This window comes from Lichenostomus cassidix, chromosome 3, assembly GCF_008360975.1.
Source record: "Lichenostomus cassidix isolate B80296 chromosome 3, HeHo_3.0, whole genome shotgun sequence".
NCBI lineage: Eukaryota > Metazoa > Chordata > Aves > Passeriformes > Meliphagidae > Lichenostomus > Lichenostomus cassidix.
Window position 1 is genome coordinate 46,150,726 of NC_139483.1, and position 14,625 is coordinate 46,165,350.

General features: G+C 40.3%; 1 protein-coding gene across 5 annotated transcripts in view; it reads right to left on the minus strand.

Moving 5' to 3' along the window:
- Window positions 1-14,625, minus strand: part of LOC146439628 (SAM and SH3 domain-containing protein 1-like) — a 531,074-nt gene that overhangs the window by 86,843 nt on the left and 429,606 nt on the right. For all 5 annotated transcript variants that reach the window (XM_085055592.1, XM_085055595.1, XM_085055594.1 and 2 more), the window contains exon 2: window positions 12,195-12,323. In XM_085055592.1, the coding sequence (XP_084911718.1) occupies window positions 12,195-12,323 (129 nt within the window). The remainder of the gene's footprint in view (window positions 1-12,194; window positions 12,324-14,625) is intronic.

The window sequence follows — 14,625 nt, forward strand, 5'->3', positions numbered from 1 at the left end:
CATTTAGTGACTGAACTGTGGTCAGGAAGGTATTTCTATTTTTGTAATTTTTAAGACCAGAAGAAATGCATTAAGGATGTAAACCCTAAGGACACTCATGCCCTTCCACTGCTCCAAATAAACCTATAATAGAATAGATACCTTCTATATTCTTAGCTTTTTCACAGAACTTCTGCAGTTTATTCTTAAAAGTTACCAGTTTTAATTCCTGTGACTTTGTGAAGCTGGACTAAGATAGCGCTAATTTCAATTTTATTCTTTTGCCCCTAGGTGTTTTCAGGTATATAAAACACTCAAAGAAGAAACTTTCTTTTTCAATTCTTTTATTTCTCTTTTCTCATTAGTTTCATCTTGGAGCTTGCAAAGTTCCAGAGAAACCTACTGTAGTGGCAATCAGAGGCTTGACTGTGGCTCACTGCTTCTCCTGCTGTACCTATAATGAAAAGGTCAAAACTGCTATTCAAAATCTCCTCCTCTGACCTTGTGCCTCATCAAATCAAGCCTGCATTATGGCCAGTGACCATGACAGATTCACAGAAAAAGAGTGCTCTGGTGAGTGGAGACATTTCTGGCAAGCAGTGGCAACCATTCTAGCTCTAACTCTTAGTAGATTGCAACATTTTTTTGTGCTTTAATATGACCAGCTGTGCTATGTTAGTGTGTTGTGGTTTTTTTTGGTTTTTTTTTTGTTATAAATTATTATCATAAAATGTATTGCACTACTACAATATCCTGGTCCATGCAGGCAGTTCAGGCTCACGTTACACAAATATTTTGCTGCCTTGTGGCACTTTTCACCCTTTGCAGCCATCAGAATGCATCACCTGCTTTTCTTTACTCCAGCTTAGTTTTCTAATCATGCAGTCAGTGAATCTTCTACTATTTCACTCCTTACCCTTCTAAGCAAGCAATGACCAGATTTCGTTCTTTCCCCTTCTTCCACCTGACAAACGCAGTGAGAAGATCCAGCTCCTGGGGCACTTGCTCCAGACACTCTTGAACTCCTTGCTCCACCCTTTTTGCCCAAAAATTGAGGCTCCTTCCTTGGGCACATATCACCTCCTGTGCCTCAAACAGAACCTACAAGAATGGAAAAACTGAGCCTGAAGCTCCAAAAAGGCAAGTCCAACTGCCAAAATATACGTTCACCTTTCTTTCTTCCTAACATGCTTTACTACGTTCAGACCAAAATTTCAGTTAGAAAACTTGACGGCTACTTAGCTTCTAAAAAACTGTTTACCTTAGACAAAATGTAAAACACTGAAAAAGATGTATTTGATTTGTTTATAGACATGTTTTTAACAACATGTGTTCCATGTCTAAATATGCCTTGTCATTCAGTCATGGAAAGCTTTATGAGATACTTCATATTTCCATGTTACCAAATACATGCTTAGAGCTGATAAAATTCTTGGTGTTATTCCATTTACGCTGTTTAAAGAAAATTTGAAAAACATTAACATTTCTTAGCAAATTAAGATGATTGCTACAAAACAGCTGTATATATTTCAAGAGCAAAGGTGTGAGTTTACAGGTACCACCTGCTATTCGAAAGCCATAACAAAACTAAACCTCTAAGGGTAAACATAACTCAGTACAAAGGAGAAAAAACAAATAAAGTTACCAAATCCCCCCAAATGCTCATCTAGCCTGGCATTAAGCTAAGTTCTAGTTTTGCTGTTAACTTGAGAGGCTAATCATAGACAAAGAGATCAAGTGAGATAATTTGTCTGCTATTGTCTATCCTACAAGCAAAATATTATCCTAACTAGCTACAGAGTGAAAAACAGCTATCGAGAAAAATTAATTTGAATTTTGCTAGAGGGTCAGCAGCTTAGTTCCTTTACAGAGTATCATTCTGATGTGACGCAACCAAAATATGTACAATAATTAAAAATATATAGATATAACTATAATTATATAATTATTTTAACTACAGTTACATTATTTAATATATTAATGTATCATATAAAAATAAAAATATATGCAAAAAAAATTGGGCTAAGATTCACATTTCTACTCCATTCCTGTTGAACCATGTTTAAAATACCTAAATTTTTTAACCTGCAAGTGAAAAAGAAAAGATTCACTAACTTTTTGAAGATGCCTGCCTGGAAGATGAGACGTTGGTATTCCCATTGCTACACAAGGAACTGTTTACATATGTGAACAGGGTTGATCAGCAGATAAGGTTAAGACAGAATATTAAATTGCGGAGCGCTGTGCTTCAAGATAGGAGATAAGAGTTCAAGTTTCCTCAGGCAGAGGGAAGAACCAAACTTTGGTTTTCTACACTAGTGAATCAAACCACCACCTCCTACTACTTTGCACACCATGCCCTTCATTTCTCATGCTTTCCCACAGGTGTTCAAAATGAAACATCTCATTTAGAGTTTAACAAGAGCATTTTTTCAGTCATCACCAACTGACATTATGCCAGTGAAATTAACACATTGAAGAAATCAGAGTCTCTTCCACAGCACCTCTGCATTTCTATTAACCCTGCCATATGTCAGACAATTACTGAAAGTAGAGGAAGGATGGTAGGAAGGAGAGATGGCTGGTAGTTAGCTATTGACCAAGAGAGCTAGACTCTTCACCACACCTCCGCATTCCAGCTGCAAAGGAAAGTTGCCAGATGAGAACACTGTAATAGTCTGGCATAATTTTAAAGAACATCTGAATTTTGTTCTTATCAAGTCCTGTCTAATGGTCTGGACTTGAGGCTTGAGTTGCAAGTCTACCGCAGTGTCTGTCACCCACTGGCTGTGCACTGCTTCACTGGCTCTTGTAGCCAGTATTTGTTTACAGCTACACTGGGATAAACTGCTATGCATTATTAAGTTGCTCTGAACTTACTATACATTTCGGGCTACTCTGTTGCAAATTTAGCTACAGAGGAAGAATTAGGGAATTACATAGGTAAATCTTCAGCAGCAGCTGGATCTCAGGGAGGCGAGGCCTAAATAGGGATAATGATACTAAAATTACCAGCTTCAAAGGACGCAACAAAGGCTAATTAATGTTTTCAAAGGGTTTTGAGGGTAGAAAGTGCTATACAAAGGAGAAATAAAAACATTTTGTGAGCTTCTGTGTAGGCTAGCAACTGAAGGCTCCAATTATGTAGCTTTCAATAGTTAACCACATGAACAAAATAAAGCTACTCTGATGACTGACTTCCTTTGTATTTCTCATTTGTGTGACTTTCAGCACCAGGCATATGCTTTAAAACTTTAAAATCTCTTCTGTCAAAATGGACTTCAACTATGTCTTAACCTTTGCTGGGCCAACATGACTCTGAGATTAGCTCAGCTGGTTACAGCCTGGTTAAAAAAAAAAAAAAAAAAAAAAGCCAACGTTGTGGGATCAATCCCTATATGGGCCATTCACTTAAGAGTTGGACTTCATGATCTTTGTGGGTCTCCTCCAGCTCAGAATACTCTGATTCTGTGATTTGTGGATGCAGCAAGACAGAGAGCTGACAGAACTCTGAACTGCATGCCCCTGGGAAGGGAAGGGAAGATGGACTTCTTTCAAATACTGTTTATCAGCCTATTTTCTCTTAAAGAGAGTTTCCAAATTCTGATTTTGTTTTCCCAGCTTTTTTATCTTCCTAATTTGTCTGGATGGCTTGTGAATAAAGCCTTATACAAGAGAAAGCTTGACTATTTTTCCACATCTATAACCATTGATTTGCTATGATGTTATTACTATCAGTTTTATATCCTTAAGTGCACCAGGGTACACAACCCTACTGCTACTAGTTTCACATGAATTGTAAATCAAACAATTTACAATTGTGGTCTTATCAGGAACTTCAACAGCAACAGGCAAAATACACTGACATAAACAAAAAATTACCAGTATGTGTTTCATAATGAGCTTATGAATTCCAAATTTTGCTAATCATTTCAAGTCTTTCTTCTTTAATTAGTTTCTAATCCATGACTGATTTTATTCATCATGCCCACCAGCAATGCAAGAAATTATCCCTCTGATAAGGAACTGAAATTGAATTCTTTTGAAAATACTACCCATTCATTTTCATATGTATGTTTTTACAGGATTATTGCCTTTCCCAATTCTATTTGCTTCAACAACCGAAGAAGCCTTAGAATCAGGGAAAATCTGGATGTTGTAATCCTGAATTACTTTGCTCCCTTATGTAAGATAAAGCTGCAATCTAAACCATTGGGGAAAATGTAAAAATGTAGATCAAGAGGGATATGACATATGCCAGGAGGTCAGGAAGAGGGGTTTCCAGCTGATAGCCATTCCTTTTCATTATTTCGTGGAAGACAGATTGATCATTCACCAAAGAAATCATGTGTCTTCAAACTGCTTGAGTTCTCCTTCAAACACAAAATTCACAGAGCATCTTGTCTGAAATGGAATATTTCTCTGTGTGCTTAAGGCGACGCTGCTGAAACAGGAAACCTACACAACACTGAGAGAAGATAAAGCACGGAAAGATCAAAGGAGAGTAGCTGTGGAGCATCAGAATCTACATCATGAAGAGCAGGGGCCAGGCCAGCAAAAAAGAAAAAAGAGAAATCAGTCCCTTTGAATTCACAGATGGAGGCCTGCCTTCCTCTGGGCATCTTTGTTGGAAGGGCATCCTTCTGCTTTGGAGAAACAGACATTCCAAAGCACATCCAGATGTGCACAAATAGTCCTGATGTGTTTCTCATTTTCATCACAATATGCTCTTGATTTATTATTGATTAAGACCTGTTTATTTTCCCTGATGACCTGCAAGGCTGTTATGATTCTTACAAGTGAGGTTTTTCAACTAACTTCAAGACATCTGTCTTGAGCAATATCCTTACTATTCCTCAAGGACACATGCTGTTGTTCCCCAACTTGGGGATGTAGAAGCACAAGCGAGTGTTACAGTTAGTTGGCATTTGAAGTTGCTGCTTCAACACACATAGATGGACTGGTGAGCAGTGGCTGGGGAACCACAGAAGGAAAGCACAGAAAGGCTGCCTGGGGAATCAAGCTGATGCTATGCAAAGACAAAGAAGAGTAATCTTAATGGAAGACATTACATCTTATAGGTTCATTCCTCTGTTCGTTTAGCTGCTACCACATTACAAAAGTCTGACACTCTTCTAACACAGCCAATACACATTGCTGTCTTTCCCAGAGTAGTGCCACTCAGCAGGGTATTTTGGACATCTAGTAATATGTGAACAGCAAGTAATGCTGCGCATCACCAAAACTGTTCACCAGAGTTTGGGTGGGTTTGAGTTGCTTTTGTTTGTTAGTTTTGATTTTTCTGTGATTTTTGCTTGTTTGAATTTTGTTTTGTTTTTTTCCTCCTCAGAGATGCATCTTTAATGACAATTTAATTTGCTGTCTTTTTTAACAATTGTATCCTTTGCAATGAAATTTACCAGCATGATGCTGTACATTTCCAGTTTTGCTGTCACTTTTAAATTCTAAGGGGAAAAAGAAAAAAAAATACTCAAAGGGAGCTAAAGTTAGTCAATCAATTACCCCTCTCCTCTAGTCCTCAGGCTCCAATGAGATTAAATCACAGAGTTAATACAATCTAGTCTGTCAGTTTCAGCAGATCTGTGCTGTTTCTGGGATGAAAGAAGAGCACAGTAAGAATACATTCAACTGATCTAAGGTTCAAAGTAAAATTCCTGCTGTATGTGAAGGGACAAGAAAACTTTTACAAATTATGTTAGAAGGTTAAGAATACCTAGAAAAACACTTACAAACCTAAGGAGAATTTCTGCCCTCCAAAATTACCAGTCAGACTGCCAGAAGTGAGTTATCTTTTCTATTTATAACATAGATATTTTGTTCATAACAGTATTACCAGCTCAGAAAAAAAAATTACCTTAGACAATCTATTTTTCCTGTAACACAGACATCGTCAAAAATACTTCAGAAGACCAGAAGTGTTAAACAGAAGATCGTACTCCAAAAAGCAAGGATCCTCGAAAAGTATGAAAGGAAGATAAGGTCACCCAAACCATCACATCTGCAGAGTCTGCTGAGTCTCCAGCCTGCAAATGAACCGATTTTGCCTAAGGGATTATTCATAAATGGCTTTCCAATAAAAACAGTGGTGAGACTGCAGGAGATCATTAGCTTGCAGAAAGTTAAGACATTTTTACTTAGTCTGCTAGTACTAAGTGAAATAAGAACTGTTTAAGAATGGCATTCACTTTGCTACATATGGAACAAGCCTTGCTTTATTTTCATGTTTAATGCTAGCTCTGTATTTAAATGCCTTTGCTGTCTTGGTGTATGATATGAGACACTAAAAATAGTCTGTCTGTTCCAGAATTTCCATGGTGTCTACTTTTGAAAAGCTCCATTAATGATGAGAACGCCACTATGAATTTATCTTATGAAGATAAGCCTGAAATACTGAGAGACTGAGAATGCACACACAGTAAATCTCCATTAAATATTTTCTATGTAAATCTACCTGATGCACCTCATATTCAGGCTAAATCTCCTCTAGTTCAATCTATACTGAGAAAAAAATGCCCACAATGATGCTTGAAAGTCCACACCTTCTACTGTTACTTTTTCTTCTGCATCTCTGCCCCATAAAGCCTGAATACTCTCAAAAATTAGGAAATCTTATCCGTGTGTTCTCCAGTTTGTTTTTTTTTTTGTTTGTTTTTATTTTTTTGTGCTGTAGATACCTTTTTAATACAACTCAGATGTTGTTTATCCTTTGGAGGGCCTCTTGCAGCCAGCAAGACAAAACAAAACAGTGGCATCCTGTTCCAGCGAGATACAGAGGTGTCCTCCCAGGACAACAGTAACAGCAGTCAGCACTGAATTTGCAAAGAAGACGTCATCATTTCATGGCAGGGAGAAGCAGTCTGTTCTAGGATCCTGACATTTTAATGTAAGATGTGAAGAATAGTGGACATGGCTAGCATCAGCTATAGAGTAGACACAGGCAGACTCCACAAACACATTCAGCATCCCAACTGCAGCTTTGGTGGCTAACTCCCCTGAAGATTTTTTTAAATATACATCAAATCACTGACTGCAACCATTTCAGGTATTTTAGTCTCCTTCAGCAAAAGCTGGCTAGTATCTCAAGTAGCCTGATGATACTGCCACCTCACAAATGCACCTTTAAATAGGCTAAAGCCTTATTACTCTATCACTCAAATTACTAATTACTCTACTTTTCCTCCACTCTTTCTTGCTGGACATACCATTTATATGTGATGACATTACCTAGATGGTCAACTCCATCTGTAATCAAACAACTGGTTCTTGAGCATCTTTTAAAACCATGCACAGCCAAGACTTAGGAAGACTATATAGATGTTGGAAGCAGAACAAGAAGCTTATGATGGTTTTATGTTCCTTTCTATTTTCTGTCTTTGTCTGTGTACATGCACAGGTACTGTAAAAACACATGGCAAGTTAATTTGTCCAAATACATGCATCGTACTTTATCGCAGTGTACAAAGAGAGATTCTGAACACTTCCCCTTTTAGACATTGTAATTAATTGCATGAATGTGGGAAAAAAGTATACTACTACACCACGTAGCTTTTCAGTGGCATTAATTTTATATAATTTGCAAGACAAAAGATGGATGTAATTTCTCAGTGCCCCAACCACAGCTGTCAGTCCATCACAAAATCTCAAGCCATTCTTTGACTTCAAGATCATCAGCTACAACACAGATCTTGGCAGCAGCGGTTAGCTGGCCACTGTCAGTGACGGATGAAAAAACAGAATGCAGTTTGCTCTTTCACAGCTAAATCAATGCTGTCCTGCCCTGCTGACAGGCAAGGCAAACCTGTTTTTGTCAGTGAGCCAGGTAAATGTGACCCCAGAGACATAAAGGAAGCAAGTCATAGAATGGCTTGGGTCAGAACAGATCTTGAAGATCATCTAGTTTCCACCTTGCTGCAATGGGGTTGCTCAAAGCCCCATCCAACCTGCCTTTGAACACTTCTAGGGATGGGGCACCCACTCTGTTCCAGTGCCTCACCACCCTCGCAGCAAAGAATTTCTTCTTCTAAACCTACCCTCTGCCAGTTTGAGCCCAGTATTCCTTCCTATCACTGCATGCCTGCGTAAAAAGTGCCTCTCCAGCTCTCTTTTAGCCCCCCCTTTAGGTACTGGAAGGCTAGAGTGAGGTGTCCCTGGAACCTTTTCTTCTCCATGCTGAACAAACCCAGTTTTCTCACATCTTTCCTGTGCTGGGGACCCCAGAGCTGGATGTAGAGCAGAGTAGAAGGGGAGAATCATCTCCCTTGACCTGCTGGCCACACTCCTTTTGATTCAGCCCAGGATGTGGCTGGCCTTCTTGACTGTGAGTACACATTGCCAGTCACGTCAAGATTTTTATCCACCACCACCTCCAAGTCCTTCTCCCCAGGGCTGCTCTTCATCAATTCTTCTTCCAGCCCATGCTTAGGATTCCCTGACCTGCTGATCAAATTCAAAGCTAATTCACTGCAGCACTGACCCAGGCGCTGGACTTTGCACTTGGTCTTGTTGAATTTCATGAGGTTTCATGGGCCCATCTCTCAAGCCTATCTAGGATGCCTCTGGATGGCATCCCTTACCTCCAGCATGTTGACCACTCCATTCAGCTTGGAGTCATCAGCAAACTTGCTGCACTTGAGCCCAACTCTCCATGAAGCCAGCAAAGATGTTAAACAGCACCAATCCAAATACTGATCTCTGAGGAACACCACTCATCGCTGATCTCCATTTGTACATTGAGCCATTGACCACAACTCTTTGGCTGTGACCATCCAGCCAATTTCTTATATAACCATGAATTCACATCTCTCCAGTTTAAAGACAAGGATGTCATGTGAACAATTACAAAACACCATCCTCACAGAGTCACTTCTCTGGCTGTAACTGCATTTTAGCAGATGTCCACTTCAATACTACCAGTGCTACATTCATTATGGGCCTGAAAAAACACTACATCTACTCCACCTGCAGTTTTTCCTTAGCCAAAAACCCACATGGTATACAAGAATAGGCCAAATGCTAGGAAATGTGGGCAACTCCCATGCTGTTCACAAACATTAGTGTCCAAACCCAAGCACATTCTCCATTACAAAAACATAGGCAAAATTCCAAACACAAAAAGCAGTTATCGTGTTTAGGGACGACTAATAATCCTTGACAGCATTACCATTTGGAAAAATACTCTGTGTTCAGCTCCATCTGCACCCACTGTTTTGTTACAAGATATGCTGCTTTCCCAAACAATTTTACCAAGTGATTTTTTTTTTTTTAAATTCAACTTCAGAGCAGGATATCTAGACTGAAATGGTCATGGTGTGATAGGAAAGGTTGGGGAGCTGATTAGAAAGTACAATACACAATCAAGATATCAACACTGCACCCAAACAGCTTAAAATTATTTCAAAGTGCACAGAAGCTGCAATAAACAGTTCATATTTCTGTCCTTCCAGTGGACGTGCTACAAAGGGCAATCTGGGCGAGTCGGTGCTAAATACATGTTCCTGCCAAAGCTCTGCCAGCTCAGGCATGTCTTTGTTATTACACTGCTCCTCCTGACAGGGCCTCTCTGTGCAGGGTTTAGAGGACGCTTCAACCCCTGGGGTGACCTGCTCTCTCTCTTTGTTCAGAGCATTCAGTAAAAGGAACAACCTAACCTTGGCCTTTTATGTTTCTGCTAAGCATTATTATGCACTCATGCTGCATTTTCATATGGATTCAGTAACTGTCACTCCAGCAAACCCCTGAAAATCTGCACTAACACTCCACGCATTTCAGCTCTGCTCTGTTCACTTTGCTAAAGAGAGAAGAAGCCCATCAGGGAGGGGAGGAAGAGCTGATACACTGCCCACCCCCAGCTCTGGCACAACCCCACTGCTGGAAATAGACAGCACTGTCCCTTCTCACCCCTGCTAGAAGAGTTGGCAGAGCAAAGTCAGGCTAGACTAACAGCCCAACAATACTGGTGCATAATAATTTTGGAGCTACATATATTTGCTATCTGGTGCTTGCTTTTTGGTTTTTTTTGCTATCATAGCACACCTGGGATATGCTAAGATGCTGGCATTGCCCCCCCATATTACTCCCCACTCACTATCCCCAAGCCTCTGCCAACACACTATGTTTCCTCAAGGTGTAAAGAGAGTAAACACACCACAACAAATGAGTTGCTCTTCTGTTCTGTCTTTCATATTAGCACTTCTGCAGTAACTTCAGCAGCTTTGCTGTTTAAACCAACTCCTGTTTCTACAGCAGATCATCAACAGGCATACTACTCTATCACACTGAAATTACATTCTGGTCTACATGGCCATTTGTCCCTCCCTGTGTACTTAAGTCAAGCCTGCCTCCTTCTTGGTGAGAGCAAGTTTCAGCTGCAGTCAGCACTGTTTTGATGCTGTTGTTGTGCAAGTGAGCTAACATCTATAGCCTCATATGTTATCAGCAGAATGGCTATCTTATGTCCAGAAACTGTATTATAGGAGTGACAGCTGTAGCAAAAATGGAGTACTAATTTAATTTTCAATTGCATTGTCTTCTCTCTGACCCGACAGTTCAAGAAGTCATCACTGGACTAGTAGAGTAAGCAAACTCAGTATCAGAGACACAGAAGAGGACTCTCAGGATATTGTTGCACACAGCTACTCTCTCTGACTATACCTTCTCTCAAGTAGAATGAATCACTCGCTGGTCTGTCTTGGGTTAGCTCACATCTATTTAAACCAGCGTGAAGATCCGCACCTTTGATGTGAGTTAATTAAGCTCACATGGCTTTCTCTAGCCTGGCTTCTGCAGCTTTGGAAGGGAAGGGAGCCAAATTAGGCCCATCTGTCTAAATGGAAGGGAGTCCTCTCCCACCATAAGGCACACTTCATTACCCAGCACAGAAGCTGCCTTCCAAGAGCACCAGGAAAAGGGGTTTCATTGCTGCCAACAGCTACCGAGAATACCAGGCCTGCCAGGCATGGGGGTTTTCATGAGAACCACAATTCTGTGCCATCAGCTTCTCAGCACAGAAGCCTCAAGGGTCTGTCCACAAAAGAATTTCCTGCAACAGCCTTTTGTTTAACTCTTGGAACTTCTTGGCAGCAACAGATCTGCAAAATACATTAGCTTTTTTTTCCATTTAAAAATAAAGACAGAACTAACAACTTTCAGTGGGGCAGAGGAGATGACTCCCTGTCTTGATTCTGCAGCCATTAATTGCGCAACTGAAGTTTGGAGTATCTACAAGCTCTGGAAGCCTCTCAGTTGCTATCCTGGAATCCCAAAAAGGAAGTAGCCTTAAAAAATCCACGTCATCAGATACAGCTGCTACCAAGGTGCTCTCAAGGACTTGTGCCCCTGCCCTGCAAGAAGAGTTGGGAGATTCAGCTGTCAGAAAAGACAGTTTCAAGATCTCCTGACAGTGATGGGGAGGTTATCAAAAAGGTGTGTGGCATGAGAAAAATAGTCAACCGGTAAAATGACCATAAGGAAGATGTCAAAAAACATCATTTAAAAATAGAAGTTCACTACGAATAGCACAAAGCAGTATTAACTGCTTCTCAGAGAGGCTGCAAAGCCTTGGAGGTCTTCACACTCAATCAGATAAAGCCCTGAGCAACCTGGTTTGAATTCAGTGTTGACCCTGCATTGAGCTGAGTACTGGATTAGAGACCACTTGAGGTCCCTTCCATCCTCAAACACTCTGTAACTCAATGTCACCTGCTACAGGTTCTACAATGCATAATAATGAAAAGGGGTTCACAGAACTGCTTACATTTGGATGAACCAGCATTTGTACCTTGGACTTCTGAGAAGCACCACTTTAGAGTTTGTACAGTGCAATTGAAAACCAATACAGTTTCATTGTGCTCACACTTGGAGCATCTTGGAGCAAGGAAATGATGCTTTCGTCAGACAGTATCTTGCCTCTGCGAGGTGAGGATTGCAACCAAATGCATGCAAACAAAAAGCACTCTAATTAAAGAAGAAATAAGAAATGCAGATTTCAAGGCTTAATGAATCATAACAAACACCTAGAAAAAACGAATCCAGCTAATTCCAAGCATTTAATTGAGTTGGCTGAAACGTTTGTGTGCGTGAACACAGCCACATACAGTCATTTCCCTGGGTACAACTCTTCAAGCTGTAATACTGATTCTTCATCTGGAGCATGAATGGCAATCATTTGTTAATAAAATTGTAACTTTTCTACATACCAAATCAAGGTCTTGGGAAACCCTCCGCTTGCGCAGCTCTTCCATCCTCTCACACACATCTGTGAAGCAGGTGTTATAGTAGTCTGCATATTGCTGTGCCAGATCATCAATATTTCCCAGTGACCCGTCCTACAGGGGAGACAAAGAAAATAGGTTTATCAATTTTAAAATTCTAATTTAAAGGTAGGACCACAACTCTGAAGGCAAACCCCTCCTTGCAGAACATCCAGCACATGGTGCTCAGGTCATCCTCTCCATCCCTACCCAAGAGCACACTAACAGCAAGAACAGTTGGGAACTGCAGTACCACAACAGCTCTCACAATCAGGTGGGATCTTGTTAATTCCAGAGAGAAAGAAGGCAGAGACAGGAATGCACAGCAGTGGAACAACATATCCCCAGGCACTATCTGCCTCAATTCCCTCCCACCAACATATTCTTACATTGCATCTGGTTCTCCCAAGCATCTGCCCACTCTTCCAAGAGCCAGTAATTGCGTACATTTCACTGCCCTTATTTACCAGGAGTAGCCCTGCTAACGACTAACAGCAACCAAAAGCACTAAGTTTCTTGCTTATAAGCCACATCAGCCAGACTGCAAGCAATGACACCCACAAGGACACTCTGCCAGCTGGTCTTTTAAGATGGACTGGAGGTGGAAACATGGTTTGCTAAGTCCCAAATGTCAGCTTTGCAAGGGAGGATTGCTACACCGCTAATAAAATGGCCATAGCCAGAAATCTAATTGTAACAATCTGTTAATTACAATCCAAATTTATACTTTAGAAAATGATGACTTAAGAAAATAAGAACAAAATAAAACAGTAAATACGCTGGATTTTAAGTGGCGTGAGAAATCTTTCTAAACATCAAATATGTATGCTGCACCTGTGAGGTGAGGCAGGGGCACATACAATATGTACACTTAAAATAGGTCCAAAAGATGGGATGGAGTAATCTTGCATCCCTATTTGTCTAATTTATGAAAGAGCAGGTATGTTACTGTATGCATTCTTTAAAAGGTAACAACCTACTCTCTGTGCCTGTCCTGAGAAGAAAACAAGAATACATTGCAGACAATTATTTCATTGATGCTGTTAATAGATGCACATATGTAAATATAAAACAATGTCTTGATCATTAAGAAAAAGCTAAGCCATAGCAAAATAAAGTAAAAATAATTATGCTAATAAGATATATAAATTGCAATATTGAGTTATAGCATGTGAGCTAGGAGGAACTCTTAATTAGTAACCACACCTTACTGAAGCTGCTATTATTTGGAAATAAGCACGTAGTCCCATTCTCAGGGTTCTGGACTATGCTTAAGAGGTAGATCTATTCTAATGAAGTATCACTTCCAGAGAATTGGAAAAAACCTTCCAGTTTAAATAAAAGTGAAATCCTATTAAGCCTCAGAGTTTGTGAAAACCACTTTCTACCCTTTTAAAGTGCAATTCCACATGCATGCACAACAGGTATCTCCTGAAACTTCTGCAGATTCCCCATAAAATTTTGCAGAGCTCACATTCCCAAAATTTAGAACAGCTTGCATTTTCTCAAAACTACTGTGTTCAGGACAGGCGGAAAGCAATTTGCATGTCACTTCTTGAAGCAGCAGAAGCAAAATAACTACACTAAATATATATCTACACGTTCTCCCCCCCTTATGTATTTTTTTACTGTAGTTCCTATCTCTCAGCCTGCCAAAGATGTCACACAGGAGATGTTTGAAGCATTAGAAGATTGGGGTCCTTATACAAACACACATCTGGGAACTTCAGACTTTTCAGAGCTTTGAACAAACAACTTCCCACACTGCTAAGCAAGTGTATAATTCACATTGGGGAAAAACCAGCACCTTTGAGAACACAACAGTGTTACCCTGCCTTTCCACTGGTGGCACAGTGCTATCTGCTCACAGTGAAAGCCTACATCTTCCTCCAACCACCTCCTGGCCATCCATCATTTCCAACCAAGCTGGGGAAGAAACCCAGACTCTTTGCCTGTACCACAAGTTCCACAAATTTCCCTGTGCAACTGGACACTCTGGCAGCTGAGGGTGTGCTTGCTCATCCCACATGTGCTGTGTGCTGCTTTCACAGTGTTTGCACACCCAGTAGGAATAACTAGGGCTGCACTGCTGGGGGAAAAAATGAACACCAAACTGATAAAGTATCCTCAAAACTCAAACCCTTCATTTGCTCACTTCTGTGGGCAATAAGAGAACCTGTATGATTTTCAAAGAGACAATGTGACATCTGAATCCCAGCCACTCAATCCTAACATCCCTCTCTAAGGGTTACCAAACATTTCCACTCTGGGGTATCTTCCCCAGCCAAAGTCTGTTTATTCCTTCATAAGTTTTGCTAGTTGAGAATATAGAAGGTGGAAACAGTAATGATAGAAGGGCAACACAGTAAAGTATCAT